The sequence below is a fragment of the Trachymyrmex septentrionalis genome, unplaced genomic scaffold (genome assembly GCF_001594115.1).
Source record: "Trachymyrmex septentrionalis isolate Tsep2-gDNA-1 unplaced genomic scaffold, Tsep1.0 scaffold126, whole genome shotgun sequence".
Taxonomy (NCBI): domain Eukaryota; kingdom Metazoa; phylum Arthropoda; class Insecta; order Hymenoptera; family Formicidae; genus Trachymyrmex; species Trachymyrmex septentrionalis.
Genome location: NW_017304395.1, coordinates 757,951 through 773,605, shown reverse-complemented (window position 1 = coordinate 773,605; position 15,655 = coordinate 757,951). Strand labels below are relative to the sequence as shown.

At 28.5% G+C, this 15,655-nt stretch overlaps 2 protein-coding genes across 8 annotated transcripts in view; one reads left to right on the top strand and one right to left on the bottom strand.

The window, feature by feature from the left end:
• LOC108756285 (vacuolar protein sorting-associated protein 18 homolog) overlaps positions 1 to 7,025 on the top strand; it is a 14,920-nt gene extending 7,895 nt beyond the window's left edge. For both annotated transcript variants that reach the window (XM_018499992.1, XM_018499983.1), the window contains exons 5-18: positions 294 to 483; positions 910 to 1,031; positions 1,314 to 1,529; positions 1,971 to 2,087; positions 2,152 to 2,264; positions 2,684 to 2,795; positions 3,076 to 3,258; positions 3,820 to 4,137; positions 4,347 to 4,482; positions 4,596 to 4,817; positions 5,172 to 5,323; positions 5,577 to 5,674; positions 6,002 to 6,313; positions 6,883 to 7,025. In XM_018499992.1, coding sequence (XP_018355494.1) covers positions 294 to 483; positions 910 to 1,031; positions 1,314 to 1,529; positions 1,971 to 2,087; positions 2,152 to 2,264; positions 2,684 to 2,795; positions 3,076 to 3,258; positions 3,820 to 4,137; positions 4,347 to 4,482; positions 4,596 to 4,817; positions 5,172 to 5,323; positions 5,577 to 5,674; positions 6,002 to 6,313; positions 6,883 to 6,946 — 2,355 coding nt within the window. In that variant the 3' untranslated portion in view covers positions 6,947 to 7,025. The remainder of the gene's footprint in view (positions 1 to 293; positions 484 to 909; positions 1,032 to 1,313; positions 1,530 to 1,970; positions 2,088 to 2,151; positions 2,265 to 2,683; positions 2,796 to 3,075; positions 3,259 to 3,819; positions 4,138 to 4,346; positions 4,483 to 4,595; positions 4,818 to 5,171; positions 5,324 to 5,576; positions 5,675 to 6,001; positions 6,314 to 6,882) is intronic.
• LOC108756296 (putative 3-methyladenine DNA glycosylase) lies at positions 4,708 to 15,651 on the bottom strand. Of its 6 annotated transcripts, XM_018500040.1 has the most exons (7): positions 15,455 to 15,651; positions 15,240 to 15,379; positions 10,546 to 10,705; positions 10,245 to 10,457; positions 9,848 to 10,057; positions 9,120 to 9,545; positions 8,467 to 8,540 (listed from the first exon to the last, which is right to left on the bottom strand). In XM_018500040.1, exons 2-6 carry the CDS (start codon positions 15,312 to 15,314, stop codon positions 9,142 to 9,144), a joined length of 1,062 nt encoding a protein of 353 aa, XP_018355542.1. In that variant the 5' UTR covers positions 15,315 to 15,379; positions 15,455 to 15,651; the 3' UTR covers positions 8,467 to 8,540; positions 9,120 to 9,141. The 6 variants fall into 6 exon arrangements, with proteins under 6 accessions (XP_018355549.1, XP_018355533.1, XP_018355523.1 ...); XM_018500047.1 differs by lacking the exon at positions 9,120 to 9,545 and adding an exon at positions 4,708 to 4,789 and having other exon boundaries at positions 8,369 to 8,540; positions 15,240 to 15,651; XM_018500031.1 differs by lacking the exon at positions 9,120 to 9,545 and adding an exon at positions 8,005 to 8,287 and having other exon boundaries at positions 8,369 to 8,540; positions 15,240 to 15,651.
• Between the last annotated feature and the right edge of the window lie 4 nt (positions 15,652 to 15,655).

Genomic DNA, 15,655 nt, shown 5'->3' with positions numbered 1-15,655 from the left:
GTTGGTAGATGCTCACCAACCTACCAACTAGCGTTGACTTGTAGTCTTTCTTTCATGTAAATTTAATTAGAAAAATATTTTTATTGGCGTTATCATTTATTATCAAATCATTAAAAAAGTGTGCATGCTAAAAAAGTTATTTTTGTATTGTAAAAGTTAGAAATTTATGTAGTGATTTTACATAGTCGAAATAAAAAAATTTATTCTAATTCATATTTTTAATAATTATTTAGATAATTATCTAAATATTTTATCTGAAATAGTATGAAATGTTTTTTTTTACATGATTTTAGGTATTTGATATAGGAAAAAATAGCAAGCCTCCAATCACTGGAATAGAATTCCACAAAATTCCTAATTCGGATAAATACGTGATCATCGTAACCACTCTTATGCGCATTTATCAATACATCGGCGCCATTGGCAATCCTGAAGAGAAGCCTCTCTTGCAACAAGTGTTCTACAGATATTTGAATGCACAAGGTAAAGAGAAAAATATATAAAAATGTATGATTTCTGTATTTTCAATCAGCACACAACACACACACACATTATAATTCAATATTCCTTAAAGATATATTGAACATATTTTGGAAACATTTAATTATGAAAAAATTCAAATTGTTTTATATTGCATTTGAAAATAATAGAAAAACATAATTAGAAAAATAGTAGAAAAAACAATATAACTAAACAATCATAATGAAACTTTGTATAAATCAGTTTGAACGCTTAAAGTACTTACATAAAAAAATTGAACTTTTTAAATGTAAAAAAAGTTAATAAAATAGAGTAAATAAACTATAAAAATGTTCTATTAAAATATAATTTTTTTTTAAACGAAAGAATTGTTTAGTGAAGAAGTTTAAAAAACAGCACATTTGAATAAATAAATGTTTTACATTGCAGAGACCTTCAACGAAGTAATAAATTCTTTATCGTATTCAAAGATGCAATTTTATTATCCATCATTGGGCGGCCTGCCAAAATCTTTTGGATGGCTGACGGAAGCTGGTATCCTGTACGCTCAGGTACATAATAAGGTGTTATTTAAATGTTAATGCTATATGTAAGTCTAAACATATGTCCCTTTTTTTGCTTCTACATTCATTTATCTTCATGCGTTTTTATTCTTTTGCTATCACGGAAATAAAGAAAGTTTGAATAGTTCATTCATAAATCTTATAATTTCCTAATATATTATTCTTTTTACGCATGATTACTTAGAAATGTTGGTGACCTCTCCTGGAGTTAATATGGCTCGTGTTGAAAATCATTGACCCGGATGAAGAGTGCATGATGATCGGTTTTAGGTGGACGCGAAACCGGACACGAACAATGTGCTGATCAACCAACGGATGTTGACGTGCCCGGAAACGAGTCTCATGGGCAGTAATGGTCCGCAAACCACTTCGATACCGTTGTCTTTTGTGCTGACGGAATTCCATGCGCTATTGTTGTATTCAGATCATGTGAAGGGCATATCACTGCTAAATCAAGAATTGATTTTCGAAGATGTTTATAACGACGTACGTATAATATAATATATTAATAAATATACTTCTTTTTTGCACTTTTGCTTTGTTATTATTATTATGAGATTATTAGTTATAATTACGATATAATACAGGTGTGTTCCACTTGCGTTTGCATTTCCTCTTTGCGTGCATTATTTCATCCTTGTTTAACCTTTAATAACAATAAGGATGAAATGATATATGCGAACATCAAGTAGAACAATCAAATTAAGAATCAAAAGAATTGAAAGAGAATAACATACGTGTGTATAACATAGTTATAAATAATAGTATCTTTTTGCGCCTTATGACCTGCGTTTATGCTCTCATTGGTCTGCTTTTGTCTATTATAAATCCAATTAATTTATTAGAGCTTCTAAGAACTCGTGATGGTTGAATCTTTTCGCGCGATGTTAAATATATATCACGCAAATGTGATTTAATGATGTTTAGGTAGTCGGTAAATTAATCGGCATTACCAAAGATCCGGCGACAAGATCGATTTGGGCTTATAGCGAGCGAGCTGTTTTCAAATATAAAGTAACGAAGGAAGATAGGAATGTTTGGCAGGTAAAAAAAAAAAAGGATTTAATATTTTCAAAGTGACAATAGCGACCAAATAATGATCTTTCAGGTATATGTCGATAAAGGCGAATTTGAGTTGGCTAAGCAATATTGTAAAGATAATCCGGCGCACATCGATCAAGTGCTCGTGAAACAAGCGGAAATGCTTTTCAAGAATAAAGAGTAAGTTCATATACTTGTACATGTACTTGCGTATGTATAAATGTTTATGTATAATTTTTTTTTTTCAAATTTTGTCTACTTTTGTCTATCTAAGGTATTTTTTGTAATAAGTTCTTTGCAGGTTTTAAGATGCTTATTAAAGCATCATTAATAAATTGACGATCAATCAAATTTGTGATATTAATATTTTAGTTTTAGTTTGTAATTGCGTTTCAAATCCAGCAAATGGCTTGCAATTTATAGAAATGAAAAATGTATTTGCAAAAATTTTTATATAAATATATATGCAAAAATGTTTTTTTATATATTATATATTCATTTTAATTGAAAATAAGATCATTTGTTTTGATTTATATTGGTTTAATATAATTATTTATTTGTTTATTTTCTCTTATAATATTTTGAACATAATTTTGCAGATACGAAAAAAGCGCTCTAATATACGCTGACACTCATTCGTCTTTCGAGGAAATTTCATTGAAATTTTTGCAGGAATGGCAAATCGAAGCATTGAAAACATTCTTACGCAAGGTAAAGTATAAGAGCAGTTTTGTTTTACAATAAACAGTCATAAAATTGAATTGATGAATATTTGCAATAATTGCAATAATTACAAATTAATATTATAGAAAAAAATTATTTTATGTATAATTTAGAATTTATTTGTTATATAATTCCAATTGAATTTTTTTCTTACTTTTACATTTACATGACTGTTTCAAATTTAAAAAATGTTTCAATTTTCTTGTTTTAGTTTAAAATTGTATTAATAGTTATTTACTCTAAAATGAATCTGATTATTTGTCTCAAGAAACTCGACGGTTTGAAGACACAAGACAAGACGCAGATAACAATGATTGTCATTTGGGTGACAGAGCTGTTTATGAATCAAATGGGAGCTCTTCGCAGTAGCAATACATCCTATCTTCACGATATGCAGTACACAGAATTGCAGAAACAATTTGACAGCTTCCTCACCATTCCAAAAGTCGAGGTACTTGAAAAAAATAAGAGTAGATCGAAAAGAAAAGATATATAGAGTTTCTTAACTACATATGTCATAAATGAATATATAGTGTGTGTGTGTGTGTGTGTGTGTGTGTGTGTGTGCGCGCGCGCGCGCGCGTGCGTGTGTGTGTGTGATCTAAATTAGCTGGAATTATATATATATATATAAAGAATTTTTCGATTCAGTTTTTCGTATTACAGTGCGTACATGCCGGCTCTTGTGGCTGGTTTGGACCATCCAGTGTATATAGCTCAAATAAAAAGATGAGCATTTCGAAAATTTTCCTTAATTATAAATATAAAAATAAAATTTAATCAATTTGTGATATTTTTAACATTTTTTGCTGTTTTTGACATTTTGTGTTGTTTATAACTCTAAATTTATTCCTTCAAATTAATATATATATATATATATATAATTAAGAATCATTTTATATTAAATAAATTTAATAATTGTTTATTTTCGTTCTTTTTTTAACTATCAAATTAAACTGAGTTTCATCACAAATTTAAATTGAAGAAATGCTAACTAGAACTTTGGATGCAGGAATGTATCAGGAGAAATCGCAGCACAATATACGATTTAATGGCCAGTCACGGTGACAAAGATAATCTGATACGTCTGACAATAATGCACTGCAATTATGAGGAAGTGATTCGTCAACATCTGTACAAAAATAACTATTTAGAGGCGCTAGGGGTGCTTAAAAGTCAGAATAATAAGGATCTCTTCTATCAATTCGCCGGCATACTGTTACAAGAGTTGCCACGGCCTACGGTGGCTGTCTTGATTTCGCAAGGATCCTCACTGAAGCCAGCAAAGCTTCTGCCAGCTCTGGTCTCGTGCAACAGTGACGAGAAACACGTAAGGAAGAGAGAGAGAGAGAGAGAGAGAGAGAGAGAGAGAGAGAGAATAAATTAATAATTATTATTATCTCATTATATATATATATATATGTAATTCAGAATAACAGTTAATTAAAATTTACATTAAAAAGTAATATGTAAAGATTATTATTTCTTCTAATTATACTTCAGTAACTCCGTAACTCGATAATTTCTTATTTTTTGTAGGCGAAAGAAATTATTAAATATTTGGAGTTTTGCGTATACAAACAGGGTTCACAAGAGCAAGCAATTCACAATTTTCTTTTGTCCCTGTACGCACGTTACAAGCAGGATGAAGTAATGCGATATATAAGCTCTCAAGGTAAATATATCTTGCTGTTTTTTTATTAGAAAATTAATTTACTCCAGCTATGTAATCTGTCGATTTATTATAACTTTATTGTTCAAAACGAAATAATTTATTGTTACTTCCAGGTCAAGATATCAGCATGGTGCACTACGATGTGCATTACGCGCTGCGATTGTGTCAAGAGGTAGGCTTGACAGAAGCCTGTGTGCAATTGTCGGCTTTACTCGGTCTGTGGATCACTGCTGTAGATCTTGCGCTTACAATCAGTGTAGATCTTGCCAAGCAGATTGCTGCTATGCCATCTGATCATGATGACGAACTGAGGAAAAAACTATGGTTGAAGATAGGTAAAAATCAGAACAATTTTTTTAAATCAATAATATTAACTTAAATAGAATAGAAGATAGTCGATCTTTGTATGAGACTTATACTTTGAAATCTTGTGTTATTTTAGATCAGGTCTGTCCAATTTGAGATCCGGAGCCAAAACGCAAAGCCATCGATGTAAAAAAATTCAGTGTAAGATTTCAATTTAAATTTGTGATAACGCATCTGAGTGCTTATCAATACTTTACAGTCCCTGAAATCTTACCCATATTGGATTTTTTTGCGTCGATGACTTTGCGTTTTGGCTCCGGAGCTCAAATTGGACAGGCCTGTTTTAGATTATTTTAAAATATATATTTTTGTTATATGTGCAGCGGAGCACGTGGTACGAGAAAAGGACGACATACAGCAAGCAATGGAATTTTTGCAACACTGTGATTTAGTTAGGATAGAAGATATTTTACCCTTTTTCTCCGATTTCGTCACGATTGATCATTTCAAAGAAGCTATTTGCAATTCCCTGCAGGTATAAACTCTAAAACTATTTCTGAATTTATATTTAAATTCTAAACTTTTTTTATCTAATAAAAATATTTAATTTTGTATTTTTTATATTATCTATGTGTGTTTAATAATTATTTTATAATTATATATGTACAAAAAAGATCATGAAATTTAAAAATAAGATATTTATAAGTAGATTCTAAAAAATATATTATATAAATTAAATTTATAAATATTTACTTAATAAATTCTCTTTTCTTTCCTATATATAATAGGAATACAATCAGCATATTCAAGATCTTAAGGAGGAAATGCAGGAAGCCACGAAAGCAGCAGAGCTAATACGAAAGGACATTCAAGCCTTCAGAACTAGGTACTGATAGAGCATTCTTTTACTATTTTTAATATTGCGTCTCTGCAACCTGCGTTGTAAAGATTTCCTCTTTATATAGTCCGCTATACATTGAATTATCTCTGAATGAGAAAATCAATATTTTGAAAAATCATCGACTGTGTTCAGCAAAAAACGCAACTTTACAACTGTTGTAAAATTCTTCAATATGATTGGTTTATACATTTGAATTCATAAGGGCTCAAAAGCAAGCACCAATCACATTGAAGAATTTTACAACAGTTGTAAAGCTGTTTTCTCTGCTGAATGCAGCCAATTAATGAAAATTAATTATGAATTTTTTTTCAGATGCACTTTTGTGCATGCGCGAGACACGTGTAATACATGTGAGGTGCAACTATTGCTGAGACCTTTCTATGTATTTCCCTGCGGTCATAAATTTCACAGTGATTGTTTAGTGGCAGCATTAACACCAATGCTATCCATGGATCAGAGAATAAAATTAGCAGATCTTCAGCGACAGTTTACAGCTATTTCAAATCGGCCCGAAGATACCACTTCGACGACCTCTGTATCATTGTCCACGAGAGACAAAATCAAGACTGATATCGATGAGCTGGTCGCTTCAGAGTGTCTCTACTGCGGAGAACTTATGATAGAGTAAGTTTAGTAGTTCAGCAGTTAAAGAATTCTAGTTATAAAATTCTAAAATTTAAAGCTTAGGAATGCATCACCCGTATTTCTCTGTCAAAAGGTGAATTAAAATTGAAATCTGTTAACTTTCATCACAAAATGAATAAATTACTACAGAATAGTAAAGTACAAAAAATAAATTACTACAATAAATAAATTACTACAGAATAGTAAAGTACAAAAAATAAATTACTACAGAATTACTAAATTGTACAGAAACAATTGTGTAAAATATCGTATTCTTTTAATAATAGTTTTATAATTTATTTACTTTATTTGCTGTTGTATATATTTTTCATTTGTATAATATTTCAACTTTTCAATTTTTTGAACAAATATTTTAAAATTTATACAAAGTTTTATTACATTACAGAGATTAGTTCTTCTGTAATAAATAAATAAATAAAATTTATTTCTTTATTTCGAATTTTAATTTACATTTTTGGCAAGTATTATGAGTGACATATTCTTAAAAAATTGCAATATTTTTTAGATCTTAATAAATGATTGGTATAATGATTGGTTATACTTCGCAGATCAATAGATAAACCATTTATTGAGGAAGAGGATTATGAACGTATAATGAAGGAATGGACGTAATGAAAATTTCTCACTGAAAATGTGCTAGAGTACGCTTATCTCTTTTATTCTTAAGAGATTAATTGCACTCTGTATTATACATATATATCTACATATAATTGATAATAATAATAGTTTGGTCATAAATTATCATACTCTCAACGTTAAATTTTTGAGACTTAAAATTTTATTAATTTTTTATAGCTATATAATCAATTGTTTTAAATGAATTAATTGAAAAAAATATTACGATATGTTGAACTTTCAGATTTTTCAGGCTTGCATAATAGTGAAATTATTATAATTATCTAATTATTAAGATTACAATTTGGAGCCTATATGTATAATATAATATATAATTGTATTCAAATTGTATTTATGTATATATATATAGATTAATTTTTTATTTTATAATAGAGGAAACTTAATATTTATAATATGGATCCAATCATTGTAACAAATTCGATTAGTTTAACCAACTCATTAAAATATAATCGAATAATTTATTCATATGCCAGAAATAAATGTATACATTTTGAATTGAAATCTTACTTAACAATGCCTTCCTTATAGTATGCACTGTTAGAAATGTAATCACGAGCTTCTTTTACATGTAAATGAAGTTCGTGGTTATGAACGAAATTAAAAGTAATGAATGATTTAACTGAAAATTAAGTTACAGTAATTACTTAAATGTAATAAACATGTACATTAAATTTATGAAACTTTTAATAAAATTTTATGAAGAATACATTAAATTTAATGTAATGTCATGAAATTAAGTTCAAATTGTGTAACTTAAAATTTAATAAAATTTAAGAACATTTCTAACAGTGTACATTTAACAATTTCATTTTTAAATGTTTTCGAAAAATTAGTTGCTTCACAAGTTAAATAATTATGTCAATATTCATAATCAATTTTTGTCAGCATTATTATGCTTTTGTATAAATAATGGATGGATTATTAGCTTAAATTATCAGTCTTTTATAGCAAAATGTTAAGAAATTGAAAAAAAACTAGCATTTTATCGTAAAAAAAAAAAAAAAAAAATGAAAATAGGACACTATGTTGTGCTGATAATTCGTGATGATAACTCAATATCTTATTCAAATGACTGATTATTGCTTTTTGTATTGATTAAAATTTATAAAAAATGTTTTTATATACAATCGAGATGAATATTTGTTTTCTTTTTATGTAGAAGCATGCAGATTGGACTTGATAAAATGATCAACTTCAAGCTGTTAAACGATTTCCATCTCTGCTTTTTTGTTTCTCTTGCTAACGGATTTATTGTCATAAATGTAATAACGTAAAGGTTTGTTGGCCCATTCTGGACCGCAGCTATCGATTCCAATCCTGGCGGATTTTACAATTTTAATATCCTTTAACGCACAATCGTCCTCGATCCATAAATTCTTCCATGTACAGAGAGAGTACCTGCTGTGCTGCTTGTTAAGCTGATACGCCATGCAGAGCTTTGAAGGACCATTGCATAGTTCATGTGGTTTTAGATCGACTTTCCTCGTTTTCGAAGTGTTACGCTGATAAGCCATGTGCTCCATGCCTTCTATGGGATCGACAGCTCGCACCAGCACCGCGCATCCATCACCTTATCAATAATGAGATGAATATCTTTTGATGTAAAAGAATCTATTCTTCTAAATTTCTATTCAAGAATATACTTCTAGGTTTATGTAAAATATATTTTTTCCATGTACAACAACTTTAATGCATCAGTGCGCACTAGAGACACTTCTCTAGTACGCACTGGTCCAATCGAATTCGATATAAAATTAGTTCAGATCCTAAACTTCAAACATTTTGGAATCTGCTAAACATTATGGGATTAAAAATTTATGATTTTAGATTAATGATATAATTCAAAATAATACGAAAAATCAAACATTCATAATTATAATTATTTTAATTTGATTAAATATATTTATTTAATTCTTTAACAATTAACTCTTCCTTGAGTACATATTTATTAATTTAAGGAGAACTGTACTTTTGTATTCAATATTTATTAAAATATTTTTAAAAACTTGCTAAACGCGCACGTTAAGATTAAGATTCATAATTTAATGAATTCTTTAATAATTGGACCTCTTAAGAATATATTTTTGTAGCAGGGAAAAACTTAAAATTTATTATGCACATATACTTAAATATAGAAAGTTCCGTGTACTTTTGTATTTATAAAGTCCAACTTATTGTGGAATGTAAGCGAGTTTCTCGCACTCAGAATTCTTTTCGTTGACGCTGGTGCTTCCCAACACGTAATATCGTGTCTTTATAACATAACTATCATCCGATTTAAGATTTTCAGATGGTATGGCTACTATAGTAGGAGGTCTTACAAAAGGTTGGCTCTCGAGCCACAAATTATTACATGCATAAGCGAATTTCCGGTCGAAAGAGTTTTGGTCGATCGCAAAGGCATCGCAAATCTTGAAAGGATTATTGCAAAGTTTGTATTGCTTTAGGTGCGTCGCAAGTCTCGCGGTTTGGTTTTCTCTTCTATTATCTTTCCACCGCATATTTTTTAGCAATTCCATATACTCGAGGCCCATTAGCGGTTCCACCGCTTTGATTAATACATGCGCATTCCCTTCTAAACGTTATTTAGTATTGTACTAAATAATAACACTATATAACATATCAATTAGTAATTTTGTTTTCAACTAAAAATATTTTTGAAATTGTGAAAACGCGATATTCTTTCTCTAAACAGATTTATTATAATCTTCCTGCATGTTTTTGCTATTAATCAATTAAGGGATAGTGTCCTTTGCTTTGATATTATTTTTATGGTTATGATATGCTTTTATTATTTTCAACGATTGAACGTTAGTGGAAGTAGGATGTATTTTAAGTCTTCATACATAGAATGAAATAAATTGATTTTTTACTCACCTTGGCTAGAGATATTGAAGCAATGGTACATGCCATATGTCATGTAAATATAAATAGTTCCTGGTGACATGTACATTGGCAAGTTGCGAGGTGTAATTCTGTTCTGGTAAGAATGTGAAGCCTTATCAATCGCACCTAAATATCCTTCAGTCTCTACAATTCTACCCTTGAGGATAGTTCCATTCTCGAAATATCTTACAAGTATTTTTCCTATCGGAAAAGGATAAATTTTTTTTTAACGAGTACATAGTTTGTATTGTAGCAACATAATAAAACAGAATAATAGAAAGGAAGATGTAGGATATTTTTTAAGTAACACCATATAATTTTTTAAAAATAAAAATAAATTTTTAATAAATATAATGTGCAATATTATAAAAAAATAAATTCTATGCACCTAACAACCGCTGTGCCAGCTCTTCGCAGGGAATGTCAAAGAATTCATACTGCAGTCGGCCAGAAGATAATTCCTTCTCCGATGGTGTCATAGGAGGATCTTCTAATTGACTTAATTCCAACTTCATCATTTCCAAATCCACGACTGCTCTCGGTTTTCCTTTGCTAGTATTCGTGTTTGGTTCCAACTTTTCCACCTTTCTTTTATTTCCTCCTATATAAATATTATAAATGAATGTATTTATAAAAATAAGAGTTCTTAAAAAAAAGAAAGTGTAACTGACTGATTAATCTTAGCTAACTTTCAATGTGAGTTTCCATCTTTGGCTCTTTCTGAGATTTCTTGGAGCTTTTAGAGGATACAGAAATTTGAGAATCTGTCGTGTTGTATACATTTTCAGTATCCCGATATTCTTGATTTCGTAAGGACTTGAGATTCAATTTTGGTCTTTCTGATATCACCTAATGGAAAGCAATAATACTGAAGCAAAAATATAATATTACCATTAAAAAACACCCATAATTTACAAAAAGTTGTATTGAAAAAATATATACATACATAAATAAGCTGCAATTTGTAAATTATTTATATAGTCTATGATAGAAGTCAAGTAATTCAGAAGAGTGTAACTTATTGTTATCTTTAAAAGTAAAATTAAATTAATTTAATTAATTACTTAATATATATATATATTGTTTCAATTTTATCTAATTTATTTTATTTTAAACAATAAAAATTATGTAGGCTCCCATGAAATATAGCAAATAAAAATAAAAAGCCTTTAAAAGCTGGATGTTGTTGCAATTATAATTTTAGTCGAATTATTTAAAAAAAAATGTTTTATTTTTTTAGATATATTAGTAATAAATAGGAAGAAGATATAGATATAGAAAAGTATCGTTGTCTTTTTTGATCTTTGATCTGAATATTTTTAGATTTCTGTGAAATAGTGACACTACTATTCTGTGCAAACTTTTTATGAAGAACTCTCTTTCTGATAATGGAAAAAATTAATGCTGGCGGATATCCAACTTTCAAAATAATTTTGATGACTTCATAAAAAATAATTTTGAATGAAATCTTAGATAGGCTAAAAGAAGAATTCTATTATTAGACCTATTATAATCCCTATGTGAGCAGGATAAAAATAACTAAGAAATTGATAAGTACGTTTTAATAATAAAATTGAGTTTAAGGTCAGACAATTACAAGTCTAAAAATGAAACTATTAAAGTTAAAACTATGTAATTGTAAATTATACAATTAAAGCTGAATACCTGAATTGGCCGTTCATTATTATGTAAAATGTATTTTATAACAATTGTGTAATTTAATATTTTTGACAGTTTTGCTGATAAGAACTCAAAGAACTCATTTAACCATGTACTTGTACTGTACGAAAACGTTAATAATAATATGTGAAGAACAGAGGAAAAAATATGTGAAATGGAAAGGGAGAAAAAGGTTAGTGAGGATAGGAACATTAGGAAGGAGATAACGACTGAAGAATGGGAAGATATGTATCTGATAATAATTCCGTGTCGCTTTGTTTATTCAATCCCTGTGACTGTTTTTTTTTATGTAAACCACATCAGAAATTAATTGTTCATTATACGAAGGTTCTCTGCCTAAAATCGCTACTTCGTTCCACCTGAAATCATGCCTGTGATTAATGCGATGATCTGAAATGACCGACGGAGATCCTGTTTTTTTATTGATATCGAATAGATATTTATTGACTCTAGTTTGAAATCATCGTTTGATTTGTCCAATATACGTGGTCTCACAATCTTGACACGAAATTTTATGGACCACATCTTGATTAGACATTATATCAAATTAATCTTTTAATAAATCTCTTTAAGGTATTGGGGATGGAAACAGAAAAATACTGTTTTTCGATTGATGTTTGATGTAATGCTTTGGAACGAAACTTTCTGAGATCGTTTTAACATGCGGTACTGAAAAACCGATTGTTAATATATTCTCGCTTATTTTTAGTTCGTAATTACTGAACATAGACTGGAATTTATACATGATTTTGACTGAAATAATATAAAAATTTTAGATAAAGAAAGTTTTTTAAACAAACTAATAGCTGAAATGATTTTTATACATAAACAAAAAAATGGCTTAAACGTAGACACGCAATTTTTAGATCTCTTATACACTACTTTAATTTCTAAGATATTCTCTTCCCTTTTTTCTTTAGTTTATCGAGTATCTTGTTGTATTGTTGCTTGATGCATGATCTTATTAGATCCATGATAAGCGTACTGTAAACCTCGCATAATATGCCCATTTTTTAACTGTCATGTAAGTTTTTGATTTAATTACCTTTAGTTTAATTTTTAATCTTTATTTCATTGACTCATGTTTTTATTTGGTATATTTGAAAATTTAATGGATATTATTGGACATATATAGATGCGAATTGAATATTTTATTTAGATACGTTTTATCCACAGTCATAACGACAAACAAAATAATTTTTGTAATCTTAAACACAATTTAATGATCCAATTGTGTATAATTGCTAATCAATTTTGTATATATTTTATTTATGGTTTTAATATAACTGCTGAAGAGGATTCTAACTATGAATTAAAACGCCTAATTAATTGTTATATATAATACATTATAATTGCAACAACATCCTGGCTATAATATCTAATCTTTAGTTTATTCTATGATTTAATTTTATCCTCTCTATTATAAAATCTAAATACAATACTCTTTATTTTACTACACTTGTTACAAATCATTGGCTCTCAGAGGCTTTTTATTTAATTATTTTAAATTTTTAAAACTAAAATTTTTGAAATAGAGTTGTTTATTTATTTTTTAATTGGATGGTTCTTTCTCTACTATTTTTAAAAGGAATTTGTATAAGCTCAAAACTTATAGAAAATTTTATGCTGAATTTACATGTATCATAAAACTGTTTTTCAAAATTACATTTTAAAAAAATAAAAAAATATAATAACAAGAGCTAATGAGAGTCAGACGCTGGTAATACTGCATAAGTATAATAAAAATATATATTTTATATATTATTATGTCAAATATACGATATGAACGTTTCAATTTGTAAGTCATTAGTCTTAGTATTAAAATAAAATAATTAAAGCTTCACGTTTTCTGCTGACATAATAAAAATTCTAGTGTCAAGAATTAATTAACTTCCCAGTCGATTACTGTGACGAGAAGTTAACTAATTCTTGATACCGGAATTCTCTATCATGTGCAGCAGAAGATGTAAAGCTTTAATTTTTTTTTAAAGGATGGCTCAAATTGGAGCCCAAATATTCGTATCATATGTTTAACACTATAGTAGAAATGTTGTTATCTGCATCTAACTCTCATTAGCTTTTGTCATTTGTATTTGTGCTTTTTTAAATTTTGATAGTCCTATCAATTTATTATTTTTAAAAAATAGCACTAATACATACGCTATATCTACGCTATACCTGCTGTGCTACACCATGCACACCTATTTTTCGCTACGTTAATAATTAATACATAAGTGTGATTTATATTAACTCTGTGTCACAGTATCTTATATTCAGGGTTGGATAAATTAATGTTTTTTTTAAACTAAATTAAGTTGAAGTTAATGGGTAATAAAATTAATAAAATTAAGTTAAAAGTTGAAAGAATAAAGAATTAACTTAATAAAAGTTAAGTTAAATTTAAAAAAAGTTAATTTAAAAAAAATTATTTTTGAGATCAAAATATCCTAATTTTTCTTAAAATGAGATTACTTTAAATAACACTTACAAATATAGATTTTTAGGTATTTTATATTCACATGTAAGTTACTTATACATATATAATAAGAGTCACACCACAAGGCGTTTTTATCAAAATCTTGCGAGAGAGAAGGGTATATGTTTGCATTATTTCTCTTTCTTTTTAACCTTATTTAACTTTCTTTAACTCGTCATTAACTTTTTAACTTTTTTTTAACTTTTAAGATTTGAATTAGTTACTATTCAACCCTGCTTATATTACATCTTAGTGCAAATCAAAGCACAATTGATTCGCAGCAATTATAGTTGAAAAGGATCAATTAGAACTATAATTAATCAACTGCAATAATTACTGCAAATCAACTACATATACATTGATATGCACGAAGATGTAATATACAACTTTTAAATGTTAACACAACATTCTGTCTGTATCTAATTGTAAGACTCACACTTTTTTCAAATTGAATTCTGGCTTGTTGAGCGATATATTGTTTGTCTGGACACAAATGGAGATCTACAACTTTTAATTTTGTAATGAGGACAAGATTATTGTAAATAAGTTTTATGATATTGATGGCCTATAAGTTATTGCCACAGACTTCCATAAGTCTGTAGTTATTGCTGATTGATACTGATTCTATAAGAATCAAAATGTCTAGAACTATAAATATGATTTTGTAATAGATAAAGAATTTGTTACACTATATAACAGCATGGTTATTTTATTGTCCTTTATTGATACTTATTTGAAAGAATTAAAGTCAAATTTGGCTAGTTTTAAGAAAATCGGTAGTCTCAGTTGTACAAAGTTGGCTGTTGGTCTTCACCGATAAGATCTAGGACTGTCGACTAATTCATTGTAGAATCAGCATTATGAACTTTCTACAATAAGTCATTATCTAAGTTTTAAGTGGTCTTAAGCTATAAGAAATTGACAAATCACAATTGATTATTTTTCTCACATACAACTATGATTGATTGAATAATATAACGACTTGTTACAAAACCCATTAACTTTCGTTTCCAACATCATATTTCAGAAACAACTCAACTAGTATCGAACAGTTGCGATATTTCTACTGTAAGAGAAAATAAGGAAAAAGTGCTGATTTTAAAGAAATATTTATTTTATTTATTTCTACTCTGTTAGAATAAACAAGTTGATAAACTTGTATGTATTTAGCGATTACAATACAAACAGAGAATAGAAACAAACCGACGTTTGGATCTTAGTAATTACCGTATCTTCATTATCCTTATTCTTCTCTATTTTATCCTCCTGTTGAATCCTAGTAGCTGCTCTTGTCCGTTTCATCGAATTGCCTTCTGCCACGAATTCAATCGTTTCACTACTTCCAATGGCTCGAGAAAGAATAATTTCTACGCGAGACAAGACAAAACGTCGAAATGTAAACACCACATTACACAAAGTCATGTTCAAAGACCATTTCTAACCTGTATGTACTCTCTGAATAGGTGTACAATAAATTAAAATAAAAGACGTATATTTATTTCACTTCAACTTATTGCACCAAGTCAATATGATACTAATTTCATGATTAGTATCATGGATATGTGTGTATATACATATATATGTCTAAACTTATAATATCAGCCAGAAACCTGAGAGAGGCTCTATGCCGACCTTTTTCCTGT

Excerpts from the sequence above, each read along its gene's own strand:
- LOC108756296 (XM_018500003.1), bottom strand. The coding sequence starts at position 15,434 with ATGACTTTGTGTAATGTGGTGTTTACATTTCGACGTTTTGTCTTGTCT. Across the intron at positions 10,706-15,239 it reads ATAAGGATAATGAAGATACG|GTGATATCAGAAAGACCAAA; the intron begins GTAATTACTAAG and ends GCTTTCCATTAG. Across the intron at positions 9,546-9,847 it reads CTTCAATATCTCTAGCCAAG|AAGGGAATGCGCATGTATTA; the intron begins GTGAGTAAAAAA and ends AATAACGTTTAG.